Raw genomic sequence first — 19,020 nt, 5'->3', positions numbered from 1 at the left:
ATCCTTTTTACCTTGTAAGACAGGAGCGGAGTGGTGTTGTGATAAAAATTACTCTAGAAACCACAGTTATCTTCACAATACGTTGAGCATGTCATCTCTTTTGTTCTTTCAACTCAAGTGAGTAAAAACTGACAGAACATGGACTTACCAAAGAGGAAAACAAAGTCCCTTTTCGTATTGGTTTGCTCTGTGGTAGTGCCAAATGGTGCAGACCTTGTAGCAAGCATCTTCCTCACTCTCCTCACCTCACATGGCAGCTGTCTTGCCCCCTGAGGAACACAGATGATTATTCTGTTGGCCTACCTCACCTTGGAGGAAAAACAAGAACAATATAAACAGTTTAAAAAGAGATTATTCAAAGCCAACTCTTGCAGATGTTGGAGTCAGGCCTAGTATTCCCTGTTTAGAGGTAAAATGGGAAAAGACCCGAGTCCCAACATGGCACTGGTGTGGGGTAAGTACGGGTGGACGGTGACTGGTCCCAGCCCTGTGCTGCTGGTCCAGGGCCAGCCTCCTCCCTTCTGCTGCCTAGTCCAGCATTTGTCCATGCTTTCTCCTTGCCTGTTTCTCATGCTTGTTTACAGACCGATCTGCTTTGACTATTAGGAAAGGAAGATGATCTCACTGGAATGGCATTTGCTTCGTGTCCGTTTGTGCTAGGACAAAACTTTATCACATTTTCTGCTTCTTTTTTTCCCGTTTCCCTTTACTGTGTAGAACTTCATTTTGCAAATTGTGTCCGTGACGACAAGCTCAAGGAGGCTAGAAACCTTCTTTTCCTAGTGCAGTGCATTTGCTTTGGCTCGCCCACAGCCCGAGCGCCCTGGCGCGGCGGGGCAGTGCGTGGACGGGGGTGGGAGAGGGAGGCCGGGCCGCCCCGCCGCTGGGCGCGCCCCAGCCCCGGCCGGAAGCGAGCGCCGGCTCCTCCCCGTGGCGCCCGGGAGAGCGGCGGCGGGCGCGGCATGGCGGCGCGGCGGGCGGGCCCCGGCGGGGTGAGGGCGCGCCGGGGCCGGGGCCGGGGCGGACGGGGGGGCGGCTCTGCCCGCGGCGGGGCCGGGCGGGGAGCGGGCGCAGAGCGGCGGTGGCCCTGCAGGGCTGCAGCCCGGTGCTCCCAGCTGCGAGCGGCGGCGGCGGCGGGAGCTTGGTGCGCCCTGAGCGCTGTTGCTGAAGAGTTGTACCGGGGCTGCCAGGGCAGCAGCTGTACCGGGGAGATGGAGCTGCAGCAGGCCGCGGGAGTGGGCGGCGCGGCTCCCCCAGCCCCGCTCCGCGGGGGGCGGCGGTGCCCGCCCTGCCCCTGCTCCCGCCCGCGGTGCAGCGGGGCGCAGGGGCGCACGGTTCTGTTCGTCCTTTGCTGGGGGCGCAAGCAAGCATTCCCTCCGTGCTTTCACATTTTCATCCGTACATATGTATCTCCAAAAAAAAAATGCATGCAAAGCTTTAAATCGGTAAAGACTGGTTAAGTGTTTAAACCGTCGAGTTGGTGCGTAACTGCCCTCTCGGTGCCACCTCCGAGGCCCGGTGGTGGCAGCTCAGCTCACCGCACTCTGCTCGCTGCTGTTTCATACCAGCCGCGCTTACAAGTAAAGGCATTCTCTGTTCTGCATCCCTGCATGGATACTCAGCGGGTTGGGTAGTTTGTTTTTTTCCCCGAGTTGAGAGTTGCCCGGCGTCTCCTGCTCTCCCGGGGCCTGGCTCATCTTGCGCCAACACCGGGTTTCCCTGAGGCGGCAGCTACCTGTTTGTGGGAGTCTCTTGGCTTCAGGGGCACTATGGCTATGTTGGCGCTCAGTAGCTCTTTGGTCAGTATCAAAACATCTCTAGAAACCTGTGCCCAAACTCCCACTTTCAATGGAGCCTGGAGCGAGTTCCTTCAGACACTGAGAAAGTGGAAACTAATAGTAAGACTGGTATTTGTGCAGCAAGAGTTGGGGCTTTCGCACAGGTGGATAGATGAGTGTTCACTGTCTGCTTTGTCAGTCTTCAACGTGGCCAAAATCCAAGTGAGAGATTTGAGGCCTAATCCTGCAAACCCTTCCTTGCATGTGGCGTCTCATTTGTATTGGGTAAACAAACCTAAGTAAAAGTTTCTCACTGGAACCTGTACCAGCACGTGGAGGTACTGGTTTTTCAGTGTAAGTAATGTTTGCAGCCACAGAACAAACTGCCATTGTTTCAAATGGGAGTAGCACTGGGCCCTAACCCAGGGCAGGAAGGTTCACATCCAGTTAATCCTGGCTGCTAGAAGCTTATTTTTAGTTCAGAATTAGCTGAGGTTCAGCGTGAGCAGCGTGAGGGAGTATAGACCAGTTCACAGTGCCTCTTTCAGGGAACAGCTTCAAATGATATGGGAAAGAAACAAGTGGTAAGTCTGTGGATCCTTGAGTCTTACCAGTCTTACAGCCTTTTTTATTTCTGATACCAACTGAATTTTTGGAGCATGGGAAATACTTATTTGTGTATACTCTTTCAATATAATTACATAATAGAAAATCTGAAAGTAAACTGCCTGCCTTTTTTGTAGATGAAATTGCAAGAGCTTGGTTTCAGATTGTTAACAGGAGATACTTACTTTTTGATTTTAGCTGTGTTTGACCTGCTGGTAAATATTTTCAAAATTGTATGAAAATTAAATGCCTTGTCACATTTAAAAGTCTTTTTCATGAATAAGCATATTTCCTTTTATTGCTTTTACTATTGTTCTGAATTTACAACTTCATTAATAGAAAATACTTAGCTCGCAGTGTGTAGTGTGAAAGTAATATTGAATGCATAAATTATTGCAGTATTTTGTACTTAAACAGAGTGACTGGTAAACTTTGCAGTGAAAGCAGTACCTTACGTGAAAAGTGAAAATAATTCAAGTGAAGTTAAAATGGAAGCTGCACCTCACACACAGCTGTTAGGTACACATCTCTAGTGCAGTGCCCATCAGAACTCTGGTAAAAGCATATTATTCCTGACTTTTACATACTACTTTTCTGTAACATCTCCATCAGGAGTCTAGCTATTTAAGAGGCATATGGAGCAAAACCTGCTTAGTGTGTTCTGACCATATCTGGAAACAGCTGCTTTCTGAGAGGTGGTTTCACACTGACAGAAGTTGACTTTTATCTCTCTCTTGTCTTTCAGTGCCCGCCTCGTGCCCTCCCTCCAGTGCCAAGGTAAAATCAGTTCATTCTGTGGAATTGAGCATGGGTCTGTACTGTAGCGTTTTTAAAAGTAACAAAATTAGGAGAAATAAGTTTAATAAACATCTGAGTAGATGTAACAGCTTTAAAAATAACTGCCTTTCTTGCTAATTTGTTGTCCCAGAACTCCTTACAAGGAATACAAAGCATTCTAAAGTTTTACAGCGGCCAAGAAGTTTTACTAAATTACCTCTGTTTTAATACTTTGAGAGATAAACCCTTTAAAAAGTTTCAGACATCTACGTTAGTTTTATTGATCTCCTTCTTTTCAATCTCTTCTTCCCTCCCTCTTCGTTTTGTTTCATGTTCTTTAGTTTATTTGAATCACAAATCCTTCAGAACAGGAATTTCTGAAATTAGACTAGATGTTCTTGAGTATGGTTATAGGTGTCTACTAGTTTGACATAGCATAGGGAAAAATCTGGGCTTTTTTTTCAGTGTGGAAGGAAAGGCAATTATATAGCTTTTATGACATGGTACTTTAGAATTCCTTCAAACTACCTAAAAGCAAATGTGATATTAATGATTGACGACATATAAAGGTAGTGACTTTTTAGTAATGTATGTGCTTAGATGTTTCGTAACTGTTGTTGGTTTGTTACATATCAGGTAGTAAGACAAGTTTTAATTAGCCAGGTGATTAAAGCTGTTAATCTGATCCACAGCTAGCCAATCAAGAAACTGCATAGTCTCCAACAAAGAGTTGAGTCTTTATGATTGCTTCGTACCCTTAACCCTGTTGTACACAACTGCTCATAAAGATAACTAGGAGTGGGGATAAGGAAATGAATCACAGAAGCAGCAGTGTGAATTTCACTGTTGTGAATTGCAATTGATTCAAAATTAACTTTCTTCTCCTCTTTGTTCCTTTTATATTGCTCTTCAACATTTTTCTCCTTAAACATGAAGTGGAAACCAAGGTGAGTTTTTCTGGCATTGAAGAGAATTATAAACATTGATAATTGCTTTTGGTGTCACTTCATCCTCTCTTTAAAGATAGAGTCTTATACTTTCCCTAAACACAGGCCGATTATTTAAACTGCACGGATACCTGCACTGCCATTGCTAGAACTGTCTGTTGTTTTTCTTTGTTCCCTTTACTGTTTGCTATTTCCATACTGAATGAAGGTAACCAAAATGTTGTCACTGTGCTCTAAACAAGTAGTTTATTCTTCAGAGCATGATCAGAGTATTCCAGTTTTTCACTTAACACGTGTGCATATGCGTATTTAGCCTGTGTTGCACTTAAAACAGATTTCTTACCCTGTTTTCTTGCCTTCTCTGTACTCCTGCTTGTGTGAACTGGTGAATTGTCATCTTACCTGTAAAAGGTGAAGGATGTCTTCACTTGTAAAAAGGAATCCCTTTCTTACATAGCAGTAGCATGGCTGTGAGAAAGAAGGAAACGAAGGTTTCTCCGTGCTGTGCACCTATACTTCTCCTTTATGTTCTGCAGATGAAATTCCACTCAGTCGTCCCAAAAAAAGGAAACCCAAAGGAAAGACTCCATTAGGTAAGGTCCTGCCAAGACTGAAAGCTGTGTTTGTAATCGTTGGTGAGACCTGCGCTGTAGCCAAGCTCCTGACAAATACACGGTTTTCAGTCTTATACTCTATTTTTGAGTAGTGTTCTCAGCTAATTTATTACAACTTATTTTATATTGAACAACTACAATCTTTTTCCCTGAAGTGTGTCATTTTAGAACAAGTCTGTAATGCTAACTGAAGTAACTTGTTCCATCCTCTGCTCTTTCTCCCTAGATCCATTCCTGGCACAGCATGTCTTGATACTGAATTGAAAAAGATCCATTATTCCTGCTATTTTTTCCTTTCTAAAATTTTTGGATACTTCATTAAATAGTCATTTCCAGCTGTAAGCTGCTTGTTATGTTGAATGTGTTAAGTGTTTGAATTTTTGAATGAACTAAGATAAAACTCATTTAACAAGCTGGCTAAATGTCAGTCCTTGGTCAAATAAAGTCCCAGGTGAATCATTCCATTATCATCAAAGAGTTAAAAGCCTAAAAGATGACTACCACCAGAGCTTTTTATTTTTAGAAGAAGCAGAGCTGCAGAACAAACATACCATTTTAAGCAAGATTACAAGTCTGATGTATTTTGATAAAGCAGAATGTGTTGATAGAATCTGCTGGATTTCTGTAAACTAGTTGACTTGGGCCCATATGATGGTTTGATGAGTAAACCTCCTTTGTTTGCTTAAAAGAGTGTACAATTGAGGCCTCACTGAGAGACCTTTAAATGCAACAAGTAGAGCTGTTGCTAGCAGGGTTTCCCAAGAATGGAGTTTTGTTTACTGTTGTTTTCAGTGAGCTGAATGATGGTGCAAAGTAAGCCTTGGCTTTGGCCATTAGTTTGCTGGTTAATTTCGCATTTTAGCACAGCAAAGCTTTATAAAAGGTGGGAAAACCTGTGCTTGAAGTGAAAACAAAGATAGATTCAGTTGTTGTTATAAAATCTGAAGTACTTGAAAGAGCTATAAAAAGGCAGATGTGATGTAAAATGGAGAAGTAACTGTCTGTCTACTTCTGATCATGCAAATTGATGCTGATGCTGCTGCTAGAATATTTGATGTTAACCTCTCACGGAAATGTAGTTCCTCCAAAGCACAGTAATTCATCACTCAGACTGGAGTAAACATCCTTCAGTGTTGTTTTTTTTCCGCTCCTCCTTTATTCTTGTGGTTTATGTTTAGCATTTAAATTTCCCTTTTATATGACACTATTTTGCTTTTGCACGTATCTGTGTGAATCAGCTTGTAACAAACTGTTAATTTTTTTCTTGTCCCTTGCATTATAATCTTTGCATGTAGAAAGGAAAAATACAGAGGTATAGTTCTCTCCTGTGGTAGATTTCTTTCAATCAGTCCTCTGTTGTATGTCCAAATGGGAATTGTGCTAGGTCTTGGATACTTAAATTTCCTCCTGGGCATGAAACTGTCAGGGCAAAAGGAGGGTTGTTAGTTATTACCTTGTATATTCTTACTTAATACGTTAGTTTCCTAACTCTTACATTTCCTAGCCAATACATTTTCATCTCAGCTGTAAGCTGGGCAAATACAGATGTTCCGCCCAATGTAGCAAAAAGCAGCTTTTTGTTGCATGTTTCTCAGCAGCTCTGCATTAAGGTTGCTGGATCTTTTCATCTGGTTTTCAGATGGCATCGTCCAAGCAGCAGTTCGTCGGCAGTCTGAAAGCAGTGAGCCCCTAACTCCTGAACCTCACGATGTCCCTCCTCAGAGGAAACGCAAGAAGAAGAAAGTACCGACAGGTATGTGAAATAATTGTAGATTAGAAAGAGCACTGAATAAAACTTGGTAACACAGAAATATGACTGCCCAGTTGGTATTTTGGCTTAAAACATTTCATGTGCTTTTGTACTTAAAACAGCTGGAAGTAATTTCTGAGTGAGTGGTAGCTTAGAGTTTCAGTTTCTGATTTCACATTCCATAGGGTACAAACTCTTATGCAAATAATGGCAATACAGTTTTGGAAGTGATAAAATAGATCCTTTATATTGTTCAAAGCTCAGAAGATCAACACTTTTTTGCCACTGTGTTTAAATAATAACTATTTATGTATTGAAGTGAATGTATTTCTATTTTTATGAAAGATGTGAAACTTTCATGTGGTTTATTTTAAATCTTTAGATTCTGAGACCTCTTTTACCCAGCAAAATGTTGCATCCCTATTTCAGAATGGAAATGGCATGGATGTCCCTGAAACTGAAGAAACAGTGATCCGCAAACAGAGGAAAAGGACCAAGTGAGACAAAACTAGTATAGCTCATAATTCGGAATAACTGTGATAGTGAATGTGGCTGAGTGGTATTTTACATTGTCATATTAGAAAAATGTAAAATCTTGAAGTCCATGATACCATTCAGCCTGTGCAATAAATAGTATGTGTGCAGTTTGTTTCCAGGGTTAAGATCTAACATTCTTCACTTGTTTGTTTTGCATACCCGGATGCATTACAGTTTACATGAGCCTAATATTTCAGTCACATATATGAAAAAATAAGAATGTGTAACGGCTTTCTTTCATTCATACTATCTTTTTCTTAGTTTTGAGAGAAACAACTGCTTTCTCATCCTTTTTACTTGGCTTTTCTCCAAGAAAAATCATTTAAATCATTTTAGTCACCTTTCTACCAAGATCCACTTTATTGGCCTTGTATTAGTTTGTATATATTTTTTAAATTCTTAATATGTATTTCTTCCCACCTTACTGTTTTGACACAGGAAGGAATTGAAATAGAGAGGGAAAAAAACAAAATCAAGGATTGGATTTACGGTTTTAGTTAACTAACTCCATGAGAACTTTAGTCCTTAAAATTATAAACTGGGGTAATACTATATAGGCCAGTAGCCTGCTCGGTTCTTACCAGTCAAGTTAGACATGTTAAACAGTCATAGGAGCCTTCAGGTTCCACATTTTACTTCCTATTCTTTCTCTGCCCCGTTGTATGTTCCATGCTGATAGGAAACCTCGGCCAGCCGAAATGCCCTGTTCCAATGAGCTGGAAGTGGAGGAGGAAGACATCATTGAAGACGAGCACAGAAAAAGCCCAGATCAGCAGCCTGTGTTTGCTGCTCCCACTGGAATTAGCCAGCCTGTTAGCAAAGTGTTTGTTGAAAAAAATCGTAGGTACCTCTTGTGATTTAAGTAATTTAAGGACATTCTTGCAAGTAGAGGAAGCATTATTGTATTTAAAATCCAAATACTGCAGTATTAGGAAGAATTTTTTAAAAAGTTTTCCAGAACAAAAATCAATTGGAAATAAATATACATGATAATTTTTCAACAGTGAATATTAGTGTTGCTGTTCTGGCATGTACGGTTGAATTTTTTAATTCCATGGTGTGGGTGAAAAAGGCTGTCTGGTAGTACCTAGCTGAGCTTATTTGACCTAATACTGTCACAGTACTTTGAGAAGAAAATATCATTTACTATATTGCAAAAAGTCTTTCAGGTGGAAGTTTTTTGGTTTGTTGTTTTTTTTTTTTTGTACCAGGGAACACTGAGTAATTACGCAAAGTGCTTTGTGCATTCTTAAATCCCTAGCCTGACCCACCAGGATGCATCGCGCTGACAGAGGCATCCTGGTATGAATGTAAGCTGACAAAGGGTGGGAAGTGGGGAGAAGAAACTTTCTGATGAAACTTCTGACACTTACAGGTTTTTAACACTAAGAAATATTAATGTAGAAATGATGGTGGAAGATAACAGTACTATGTAAAACTAATTTCCTCATTCTTTCAGGGCGTTTTCAGGCAGCTGATCGTGCAGAATTGATTAAAACCACTGAAAATATCAATGTACTTCTGGATGTGAAGGCTTCCTGGACTACCAGAGATGTTGCCCTCTCAGTACACCGAAGTTTCAGGTGAAAGATAAATGCTTTGATGTAAATAAGCAAAAATCAGGGTTGGGTTGGTTTTTTTTATTTCTCCCTGAAAGTTAGCACCTCTTCTCTATCATTGTGATGTATCTTTATTTTGGATATTCCTAATAAATGGTGGTTCAGGATGCAACAGGTATGAAGTTTCTCAGTCCTTTAGCTTTTGGTATTTGTTGTCAAGAATATCTTTTTCTAGTCTAGACCTCACATGTGAAGTGCAACTTATAAAAAGGATAACTAAGGAAGTCATATTGCAAAGATTCAGACAAAATCTGAACAGCAAGAGATTGATCTGGTAACAAAAATATTAGACACCTACAGAAAAAACGTGTTACAAAATGAGATTCATCCATCAGCTGTATGACTAGCATAAAAATACCTGAATTCAGATAGTTCTCAAAGAAAAATTGTTGATGAAAAAGATGGAGGAGTGAAATTGAACTGCAGCATAAGCTTGCACACAATAGCAAAAAACGTTGTGGTCGTGTTGTGATACAGAATGGGAAGATGACAGCCATTTTCTTCTCTGATGTATTTTATCTGGAAGCCTGCACTTCCTTCTCAGCTTTTTCTTAGCAAGGAAGATAATTAAAAGACTGACCTGGGGACAAATTTAAAAGCATTGGCTAAGTGCAAGGGGCAGTGGTCTTGGGAAGCTACAGGCAGCAAGTGGAAGTACTTGATTCCTGTAGTAGTAATGAAGTGAAGTAGAGATACGATCAGGCAAAAGATCTTGGTTCTCTTTGTTAAATGCTCAGGTTCTGGTGCAGTCTATCAAGGCAGGAAGCAGAAGTCCTGTTGCTTGGAATTTTTGAAACTAGATCAGAAAAAAGCACTCAGAAACAATCTGTGAAAGGCTGGCATTCTGTCATGGAGCAGGGTTGAACAGATGGATTCACAGGCTTTTTTTGTCTGTAGTTCTTTGCCAGTTCAAGATGTTAAACTTGTCTAATGTTCTTTTCTCCATTCAGGGTGATTGGACTCTTTACCCATGGCTTCCTTGCTGGGTACGCTATATGGAACATCATTGTTATCTACATTTTGGCAGGAAATCAGCTTTCCACAGTTTCTAACCTGCTCGAGCAGTATAAGACACTAGCATACCCAGCTCAAAGTTTGTTCTATTTGTTGCTGTCTATCAGTACAGTCTCAGCTTTTGACAGGTAAAATATGTTTGTATTTGAAAGGTGTATGTAATTTGTGTGCAATATGTTCCTTTCTCCTTCCCATGGCACATGTTGATGATTTAATGTGATAAAAGAATGATTTTACACATGGCTGGTTGTACAGATAAAGGGCGTGCTTGTGCATTCAGACCTTTGTTACTTATTTCTGCCCACTGCCTACAGCCTTGCTTCAATGTGCTGGTGCTGTTTGTGTGATCATGAGGTAAACCAGATGGAAGAGCTGACCTGGATTTTTTTATGGGAGAGAGTGGTGGAGAACAACTAATGTTTCTATCAGGTTCCTTTTCATGTTAATCCATTCCCCAGTCAGGTGTGCAGTGTAGCAGCATAAAGAGTGTTCCTGGTTTAGCTGCAGTTTCTGTGTTACAGCTTAAAAGTGGGAATGAACAGAAAGAGGAGCAAAAAAGACCACAGAGTAGATTCATAGATGTTATAGATGTTTCTTTTAGTTACAGACAGTTTCCATGGCAGCATGATAAGCCAGGGGAGGAGTTGGTGCTGTGGAAGAAATCCTTTTTTTCCATGGGATAGTGACAGGGAGGACACCTGAGTTATTTTAGCATAAGTTGGTTGGTGGTGTGGGCACTGAAATGAATGGTAAGTATTAGGGAGGAGACAGATTTCTCCACATTCTCCCTGCTCCAGAAAGGACTGCAGTGTAAAAGCTACAGACCTCATGGAACATCCTCCTTAGTTTCAATCTTTCTTGGATTTGGCATAATGAGGACCATTGCCATGTGTGTGGAATATAGTTGTGTATTAAGGCACTGTAACAGAGGCAGAAAAAGGTATCTTGCAAAAACTAAAAGAACAGTAGAATAGTGTTAGAGGAACAATAATATTATCATACTGGGCTGTCTTAATGACTCTTGTTTTTGTTATCAGGATTGATCTGGCAAAAGCATCAGTTGCACTGAGGGGCTTTCTTACCCTAGACCCAGCAGCAGTAGCCTCTTTCTGTAAGTATTTTGAAGTGGATAGGAAGTTGTCCAGAAAAGACCGTATATGGAAAAATTCTACATACTGTTTTCAGTGAAACCTTCTTCCCCGGTTATTTTCTGCTTTAGAATAAATGACTTGCACAGTACTTGAAAATAGCATTCAAAGGCTATGAACACTTTGCTACGTATTTTTTAAAGCGTTTGCAATAGTAGCATTAGTGGGGCTGTTAGTGAGATAGTTCCTTCCCCACTTCTGAATGCAGAACACAGACCTAGCAAAAACCGGAATCACAGCATGCCACCTTTGATGTAGCTGATGGATTACAAAAGTGCAGAAAACAGATTTTGATGTCAGGGGAATGTTGAAGAAGAGAGACTGAATTAAAGCAGACTATCACTGGAGGCAGTGGAGTGAAAGGAAAGAAAATGTAGTGGTAATTATCATGTCATGACGAGACAGCATTTTGGGGGTTTATATCTGACACTACTAATTCTATTTCTTCCAGTGTACTTCTCTGCACTTATCTTATCCTTGAGCCAGCAGATGACATGTGACAGAATTAACCTCTACACACCACCTTCGGAAAATGGCAGCATCTGGTACGAAATGAAATCACTTCTGTAAATTGTAACATAGCTCACTTAGGAACCTTAGTCAAACTGGTGGATTGAAAAGGTTATACAACATACATAAGAAGGTATTAATGAAGGATTCCCTTACCAAACCTGCCTTTGTCTGAGCTTGTCCTGAATCTTTGATAATTTCATTGAAGAATGAGAACTTAAGGATGGATTCAGTCACGTTGATTGCAAATCCATTATACCTCAAACAAGAGCCTGTTGGAATGATGCTGAAAATATAATGTCAGGAACCCTGAGAATCTCTTTTGCTGGAGAAATGGGATCCTACTGGGGTAACCCTTTTGTGTTCAAGGGCAGGACATTCTGTAGAGAGTCAACACTGTTTTTGAAGGAGATAGTCTAATCTGTCCAAGAAATTAATGTAATGGTATTATGGAAAAGTGGTATGTCTGCCACAGGATGCAAGGGCTTAGCAGATACAGCTGGCATTAAATATGAAGCATTGTTTCATGCTAGGAGATCTCATCCAAAACTGTTACTTTCTGAAGTAGATATTTAATAGACTTAAACTCTAGTAGCATGAGTTTTTATAATAGACCAGAAGTAGAATAGAAGCATTTACATGAATATTTGCTGGTTTGGGCAGTTAGATTTTTTTTTTTTTTTTTTTTAGGGCTTCTATGAATGTTTGTAGTTTATTAAAAAGCCTAAGTTCTACTAACAAAACCATGACCTGCTGCTGTTATGACAGTAAGAAAAGTGTCAGCTAACTTAAATAATAACCTCTTAAAGCCCTATCTCATCCACCCCACAGCATCTGTACACAAGTCCTTGCACTGGCTTCCAGAGTTGCTGTTCACTTGCCTTGCTGCCTCACAAGGGAGTGCTTAAAAATAAGATCAGCTGATGACATTGTGCAGTGTCTTTCACCACAGCAAAATTTAACCATGCATTTTGATTTTTATTTTGTCTCTTGCCCAACAAAAGGAATTCGCTGTTGAAATCTACAAGTGCACATTCTCTACGAGATAGTGGGGTTTCTTAGCTGAGTCAGTGTCTTTGGTAGTTGCTCTCTTCACCAGGCCTTTGCAATGCAAGACCATCAGGATGGTCCAAGTAGTTCTGTTTTCACATCTGGCTTAACAAGCTTGTTTTTATCATACTCTGTTGAAATTATTATTGTAACCTGTACCAGCAAACCCCTAACTGCCGGGTTGATGTGCTTTTCCCAGGATGGCAGGTGCAGAAGAAGAAATTGTTCAGCCATGGGTTGTGGTGAATCTGGTAGTGTCTATTCTAGTTGGGACAAGTTGGATCTTCTTGTCTTACCGACCAGAGCTAGACCACAGTGAAGGTAGGAAACATTAATAGGCAAAATTTTTGTTCAGGCTTTTATTTGCTGTGCTCTGCGTTTGGTGTTCAGGAGTAGTCCTGAGAAATTTTGTGGCTGAGGAAGAACAAGCATCACTGAGCAGCTTTCCAAAGCAAGTGCTTCTTAGGATGCTGGTGTCTGTGTTTGATTTTATAAAGAAAAAATAGTAATTTAAAAAGCAAAGAAAAGCCTTGTTTGTCCCAGCTGAAGCAACATGAATTTTGAAACATGAGAGAGTGTGCATCTCTTCTTCATTGAAGGGAAAAATTTTTACTTCAACAGTATTTTGTGTATTTGAAATGTATTTATTCTGCTTGTGTTTTAGAAAATTCCTTAATGTTATTGATGTTCCTTTTGCAAATGCTGAATGTGTTTCAAGTTCCGGAATCCGAGCTTGGAAAATTCAGATTTGTGCTTGCAGAACAGGACTTCAAATGGGGACTGCTTGTGTTGGCCCAGGCTAGAGGAGGGTGCAAGCAACTCGTCCCCTTTTCTTAGAAGAAACTTTGCTAGAGGCTGGGCCTTCTGCCTTTTGTTCTTCCAACTGGGATCCAAAAGATGTATCATAACTCAGTTTTCCTATCAAGTGCATGCAGCCTGTGACTTGAAGTTGTGCTGTACATAAAAATAGTTAAGTTTCAACTCAACAGGTATCCAAAGAGTGTCATGAGTTGAAGCACAGATTTGTGTTTGGGAGGCTGAAGAAGATTCAACTTACTTCTTAAGATTACTTTAGAATTTTAATGTACAGGTTTCTGTATTGGAGCTGGTCCCAGTTACTCTGATTATGTCTAATAACTCAATGAGTTAAAAAGAAAACCCTAGGTGGCAGCCTTTACAATCTTTGACAGTAAAATTTATAAAAGATGTTTAAATTGTATTTTTTTAAATAATAAAGACTTACTCAGGGAACCCAGTGGCAGAATTTAACTCAGGTTTTGATGAGCTTTTTTGATATTTACATGTGTCTACTAAGATTAGAAATCCTGCTTCAGAAGTTTCAAGGGAGAAGTTCTGTTAAGACTTATCCCAAGTAGTAGAGAAAGTTTATTCTACTAAGGATGAGATAGCAAAAGCATGTGAATCTCAAACTTGAGTGGATAAACCACATTGCTGCATGTACAGATTGTGTAACTTTACCATGTTGACAAGTTGCTGGCAAACACAGCCTGGTCTATATGCTGAATGTGCTGTTAGCAGGACAGAAAATACCCCTATGCTGAGGGTGCGGTATAGGTACATAAGGGAGCCTAGGCACGAGAAAACTACCTTCAGCAGCACAGAGCTCCATCCACAAGGGCTAGCTCATCAGCTGCTTAGCGTGCCCAGCTGGATTTCTCTGCAAGGACCTCTTCACTGCTGACACTATGCTGTCTCCTGTGCCTGAGGTGCTGTGGTGACAGCTAGCTGTGAGCAGTATCATTCATGATTCTTTCTGTCCCAGGTTCTAGTGTTGCTAACTTACACTGTGATACATAGAACAGGTACATCCATAAATGAATGAGTCTCTAAACAGAAACTTCCTTCTTGAGTCTGACACTCTCAAAACTTTAACAGTCCCTCAATCTACTTCAAAGTTCTGTTTCAGTGTCAGGTTGAATGCAGATGATACTGTGTATGATCAGCTGCTAATGTAATTGCTAATTCTGTTAATTTTGGGGGGCAACAACAAAGACAGTGGTGCTGTTGCTGAGTTGTTGATACTATGTTTGGGAAGAAAAGTAGGAGACTTGAGGGAATGCCAGAGCACTTTTCAGGAGTAATGAAATTGTATTCTGGTGAAACTTTTAAAAGAAAACATATTTTTTTTCTTTTCTAGAACTGATGTTTCATGCTGACATAGAGGAATTCCCCCAGGGAGATATCATACCCAGAGTCCAGCCATAGTGTGGAACAAGCATCTGCAGATATTGTAGTTGTGACTGATGGCTCAACATGTTGTATATTATAGCCATGTATTATAACTTTTGTAAAGAAAAAATGTATTTTTATATTGTATATATTTGATTTTGATCTTTTTGTGTATGCTACAACTTCCAAATGTGATTGAAAACTTTTATACTTTTGCTTTTTATTTTACAAAGGAGATTAGTGCATAAAGTCAAGGTGATTTTGTAAATATTGCTACCTGTATAGCCAAAGAAACTAAATGGATGCAGAACATCAGGTATTCAGTGGTTTTTTGACTGCTGTTCAGTCTTCAACAACCTGCTTTTGTTACTAATGCTGATAGCAGTCTAAATATTGTCTAGATTAAAACAAATCTTACAAAGAAAGTAATCTAAAGAAGATTCTAACAAAACAGGAAACATAAAAAACACAAAGTAAGCATAAAATAATCTGGGTTTAGTTGTCATAAAAAGTATTTGCTAGAATAAAGCATTGGATTGTCAGGGATTTGATTAATAATCCCTTAAAAGAGAATACTTGATTTTTCTTCGTGTAGTTCTCTTGACAAAGATCTTGATGATAACAAGTTCTTTCAAGTTGATGTAGATACAAGAAACAGAAGTTTTAATGTCGCAACAGTTTGGTTAGCTATTGAATACCTAAATACATCTTTTAATCAAGCAGTGTGGTTTTGGGTTGCCAATGAGATATATGTACATCCTGTAATTTTTTGACAGTCAGGACACACAACTATTACAAAGCCATTCACAGAAATAGTGTTACGATTTCTCCTTATTTTGTATGGCAAGAGCAATAGTGTTTATCACTTCTCTTTATAAAGAAACGTGGGATTTCACAGATGTTAAAAATGTTCCTACTTCTGTTTTGTGGAGATTGATTTCCCCCAAAAGGATATATGTTGTTTTGTGTTAGGATGGAATGGGAAATTCTTCCTAAAATTACAAGAAAATGCTTACTAAAGCAAAACAAAAACTCTGCATCAACCCACCTTCTATGTAGTGATGTAGTAGTAATAGTGACAGTTAGTGGGTTTTGATGATGATCGCCAACATTCTTTTTCTCTTATATTAAAGTGGCAGAATGAAAGCACTGCAGATGTGAATAAATACAGATGTATTGCAGGATGAAACAATCTCCTTAGTAGACATAGACAAGCTAGTTTGAAATCCATTTCTCATGAAAGTTTCCCCCAAAGCCCCAAACCTATTTGTATATGTTATTTAATATGTATTGATCTTGCATTGTTTTATTTAATGTGTGTGTCTAAGTGTGGTTGTGAAGGGTGTGCAGTTGTCAAAGTTCCCTGGAGAATTACTGTACTTTCTAGTAGTGAGGTTAAGAGTAGCCAGATAAAAGACTCGAAGGGGGACATTAAAGAGCCAGTAACTTTCTGTACTGTTACCTGAGTTGCTTTAAAACAAAGATGGGAATATGATTAACTAGGGCTGCTGCCCTGTTGGAGGCTTGAGTTCTGGTATGCCCATCCAGCAAATTTAAGTAATTCAAAAATTCAATGTTCATGATGGGTTTTAAATGCTGTGGTAACAGGAAGTGGAGGGGGGGGCGGGCAGGCAGGAAGAGTTCTACCAGAATTAAAAGATGTTCCACAGCTGCTGGCTGCATTCTGGAGCACTCTGTTGTGGGAAGGAGCTGTTTACCATTTTTGTAAATTGTTATGGCTCTTGTGTATGTATATTTGCAAAACTGTAGCTAAATTATGGCTGGCACTGCATTCTACATTAAAATGGTGGGATTCAGGGTGCCACTCACCTTCCACGGTGCACTGGAGGTTCTTGTCATGATTCGGCTGTAGGAGATGGCGGATGAGGCAGTACATAGTGTTCCCATGTAGGTTGCCACCACACTTTCTCCAGATGTGGAGTGTTTGATTTACAGAATTGTTGCGCTCCTGAAGATGAGATTAATAATGGCTTCTCATTGCTGCTTGACATTTTTGGCATCTTGGCATGGTAAGAAGTACAATTTTGCCCATAAAGTATAGAGCTCAGGCAAAACTGTGCTAAGGCATCACATCAGTACAGGAAAAACATGAGTAACATGATTGCTTGATTTCTGACATTATTACTAGTAATTGGCCTTCCAAGTATCCCTTGGACAAAGTGATGCTAGCCAAGAGCCAGATTTGCTCTCATTGTGAAACACAATAGTTTGTTCAGGTGGTTGAGCAGGGATAAAGTTAATGAACTTAATGGGATCAATATTTCAAACCAGGCTTGCCTTTCCAGTGTATCTTTTTGAGAGGATCTGAGTGTGTGCATATTTAAACTAATGAGGTTTGAGGTTGCCATTTAAAATCACACTTAATGAACAATTTGATGGCTAATTATCTATGTTACAAAGTACTTTCCATTCTATTAAGTCTCACAGTGGAATGAGTTTTAACTGAGATTTTTTGTTTGGTTACTTGAAAGTTTTAGAACAAGTTTACAAAATAGATGTTTAATTACAGAACATGCAATATCTGTAGAAGCCTTAACTGAAGTGCTGTTGTGCATTTCCATACCATTGTTTTTAATGCAGTATTTTTGTGGTAATGAAAAAATTACAAAGATGTTAGTGCCAATTTTTTGGTTTTACATATATGAAACAAACAATTGCTATAAACTAGTTAGAAATAATTGTACTACTTTGTCCTGTTTCCAAATGATTAGTCTGTTTAAAATAAATCAGTCTAGATTTTTTTTCAGTGCTAATATTATGTGTACTCAAGCTCTGAACGGGTTACTGTGGGAAAACACTTTTTCTTTATTTGTGGCAGTGTTGTAAATAATGGCTCTGCTTTCTCTCCATCAGATTCCTGCTGCTGTACTGGTCTTCTGCACAATCAGAAATGGTACTGTAATCTCCTGAAAACTAGCAAGTGTATTTCATCAGTTAATGGAGTTTGTTTAGCCTTAAAAGAAGAATATTAAGGGGGGAATCCGATTGCTGTCTTTAACCACCTAATGGGTGATTACAAAGAAGACACAGGAGTCAGACTCTTCTCAGGCTGCACAGTGACAGGATGAGTGGAAACGGTCGCAGGTTGCATCAGAAAAGCTACCATAAGCTGCCACAGGAGTTTTGACAGTAAGGATCTGGGAAGGGGGGCGCGCCACACGGGCTGTCTGTGGGAGCTTCATCCCTGGAGCTGCTCTGGACTTGGGTGGACAGAGTCCTGTGCAGCCTGAGCAGGGGTTGGACCCAGCGGGCCTCCAGGGTCCCTCCTAAGCTACATTGTTCATATTTTGCTTCTTAAAAGGCAGTCATTTAAAATTTGATTAAATTCCAGTTGTTTTTTCTTTTAAATGTTACTGTCTCAACTCTGCTTTCTCAATGTGAAGCCAGGTGGCATTAATTTGAAAAGTGTATTTTAAAGGTTTTTTTGGTATTGCTGAGGTAAACTTAGGAAGGGTTATGGTTATGTCAGAATTACTTGCTTGCATATTTGCAGCAGAATTAATTTAAATGAAAGTTTTTGGATAATGGAGTAAATCATCACGTATATATTTATTGCTAAGCCTTACCTTTCTCTTCCTTTTTCCCTCATGGTGGTGTGGAAGGTACTGTTGTATTCCTTAGAGCAGCTGTGCTTGAAATTGGTCTCTTAAGTCCACAGACACTTAGAGAAAGTCTCTTACTTTTTTTTCCTGGGTGTTATTAACGTTCTGTGCCCCCCGGGGCTGCTCGCTCTCCTCACGGAGGGCGGGGAGGAGAATTGCCAGCTGGGCGAGGGCCGTTGCCCTGCCGCACGAAACCTGCCGGCTGCTGCTTCTCGGACAGGTGCTTTCGGGGATGTTTTGTCCCCGCCTCTCCCTGTCGGGAACAAGCTGTTTGTCGTCGTCCCCTCCCCGGTCCATTTATTTACCGACCACACCTGGCCGTGTCGTTTCCCGCCTCCACCTCAGCCCGCGGCCGCTGCCCGCCGCCCCCTCGCGCCGACAGGAGGCGCCGCGCGCGAGGAGCGCGAGGAGCGCGTGACGGCCGTGCCGGGGGTGGCGGAGCCGCCATGTCAGCGTCAGCCTGAAGGAGGCGGCGGGGCCGGCCGCCGTTCGCACCCTTTTTCCTCCTGCGCGCCGGGGAGCCGTCTGTGCAGTCCCTCGGCCGCTGGCGGGAGAGGGCCGAGCAGGAGGCGGCACGCTGGCGGCACCGCAGGAGGGGAGGAGCCGGGCGATGGGCGGCCTGGGCCCGCCACGCCCCGCGGCCGCGAGGGGATCGGGGCAGGGCAGAGGCGTTGTGCTGAAGCGCAGTGCCTGCTACGGGGTTTTTCTTCTCTTGGTGGGTGTCGTTGCAGCCTGGTGCGCCTGTGGAAGGGAAGCCTGCCTGCTTAATAGACTGTTTTCCTTCCCTGCCTCCCATCCTTCCCAAAGAAAGACTTCTTAATGGGAACAGGGCTGGATTCTTCTGGCTCTTTCATCCG

General features: G+C 41.1%; 1 protein-coding gene across 1 annotated transcript; it reads left to right on the top strand.

Annotated features, from left to right (window-relative positions):
- Positions 1 to 1,384: 1,384 nt before the first annotated feature.
- Positions 1,385 to 17,314, top strand: TMEM237 (transmembrane protein 237). Its single transcript, XM_074873968.1, has 12 exons — positions 1,385 to 2,362; positions 3,130 to 3,163; positions 4,645 to 4,701; positions 6,362 to 6,475; positions 6,855 to 6,969; positions 7,689 to 7,849; positions 8,469 to 8,592; positions 9,579 to 9,770; positions 10,680 to 10,753; positions 11,242 to 11,335; positions 12,550 to 12,671; positions 14,509 to 17,314. The coding sequence occupies exons 1-12, from the start codon at positions 2,345 to 2,347 to the stop codon at positions 14,574 to 14,576; spliced, it is 1,173 nt and encodes a 390-aa protein (XP_074730069.1). The 5' UTR covers positions 1,385 to 2,344; the 3' UTR covers positions 14,577 to 17,314.
- Positions 17,315 to 19,020: the final 1,706 nt, after the last annotated feature.

This window comes from Strix uralensis, chromosome 6 (genome assembly GCF_047716275.1).
Source record: "Strix uralensis isolate ZFMK-TIS-50842 chromosome 6, bStrUra1, whole genome shotgun sequence".
Taxonomy (NCBI): domain Eukaryota; kingdom Metazoa; phylum Chordata; class Aves; order Strigiformes; family Strigidae; genus Strix; species Strix uralensis.
Note: the sequence above shows the minus strand (reverse complement) of the source record. Positions and strands in the feature narration are given on the sequence as shown.

Excerpts from the sequence above, each read along its gene's own strand:
- TMEM237 (XM_074873968.1), top strand. Across the intron at positions 8,593-9,578 it reads TCAGTACACCGAAGTTTCAG|GGTGATTGGACTCTTTACCC; the intron begins GTGAAAGATAAA and ends TTCTCCATTCAG. Across the intron at positions 10,754-11,241 it reads AGCAGCAGTAGCCTCTTTCT|TGTACTTCTCTGCACTTATC; the intron begins GTAAGTATTTTG and ends TATTTCTTCCAG.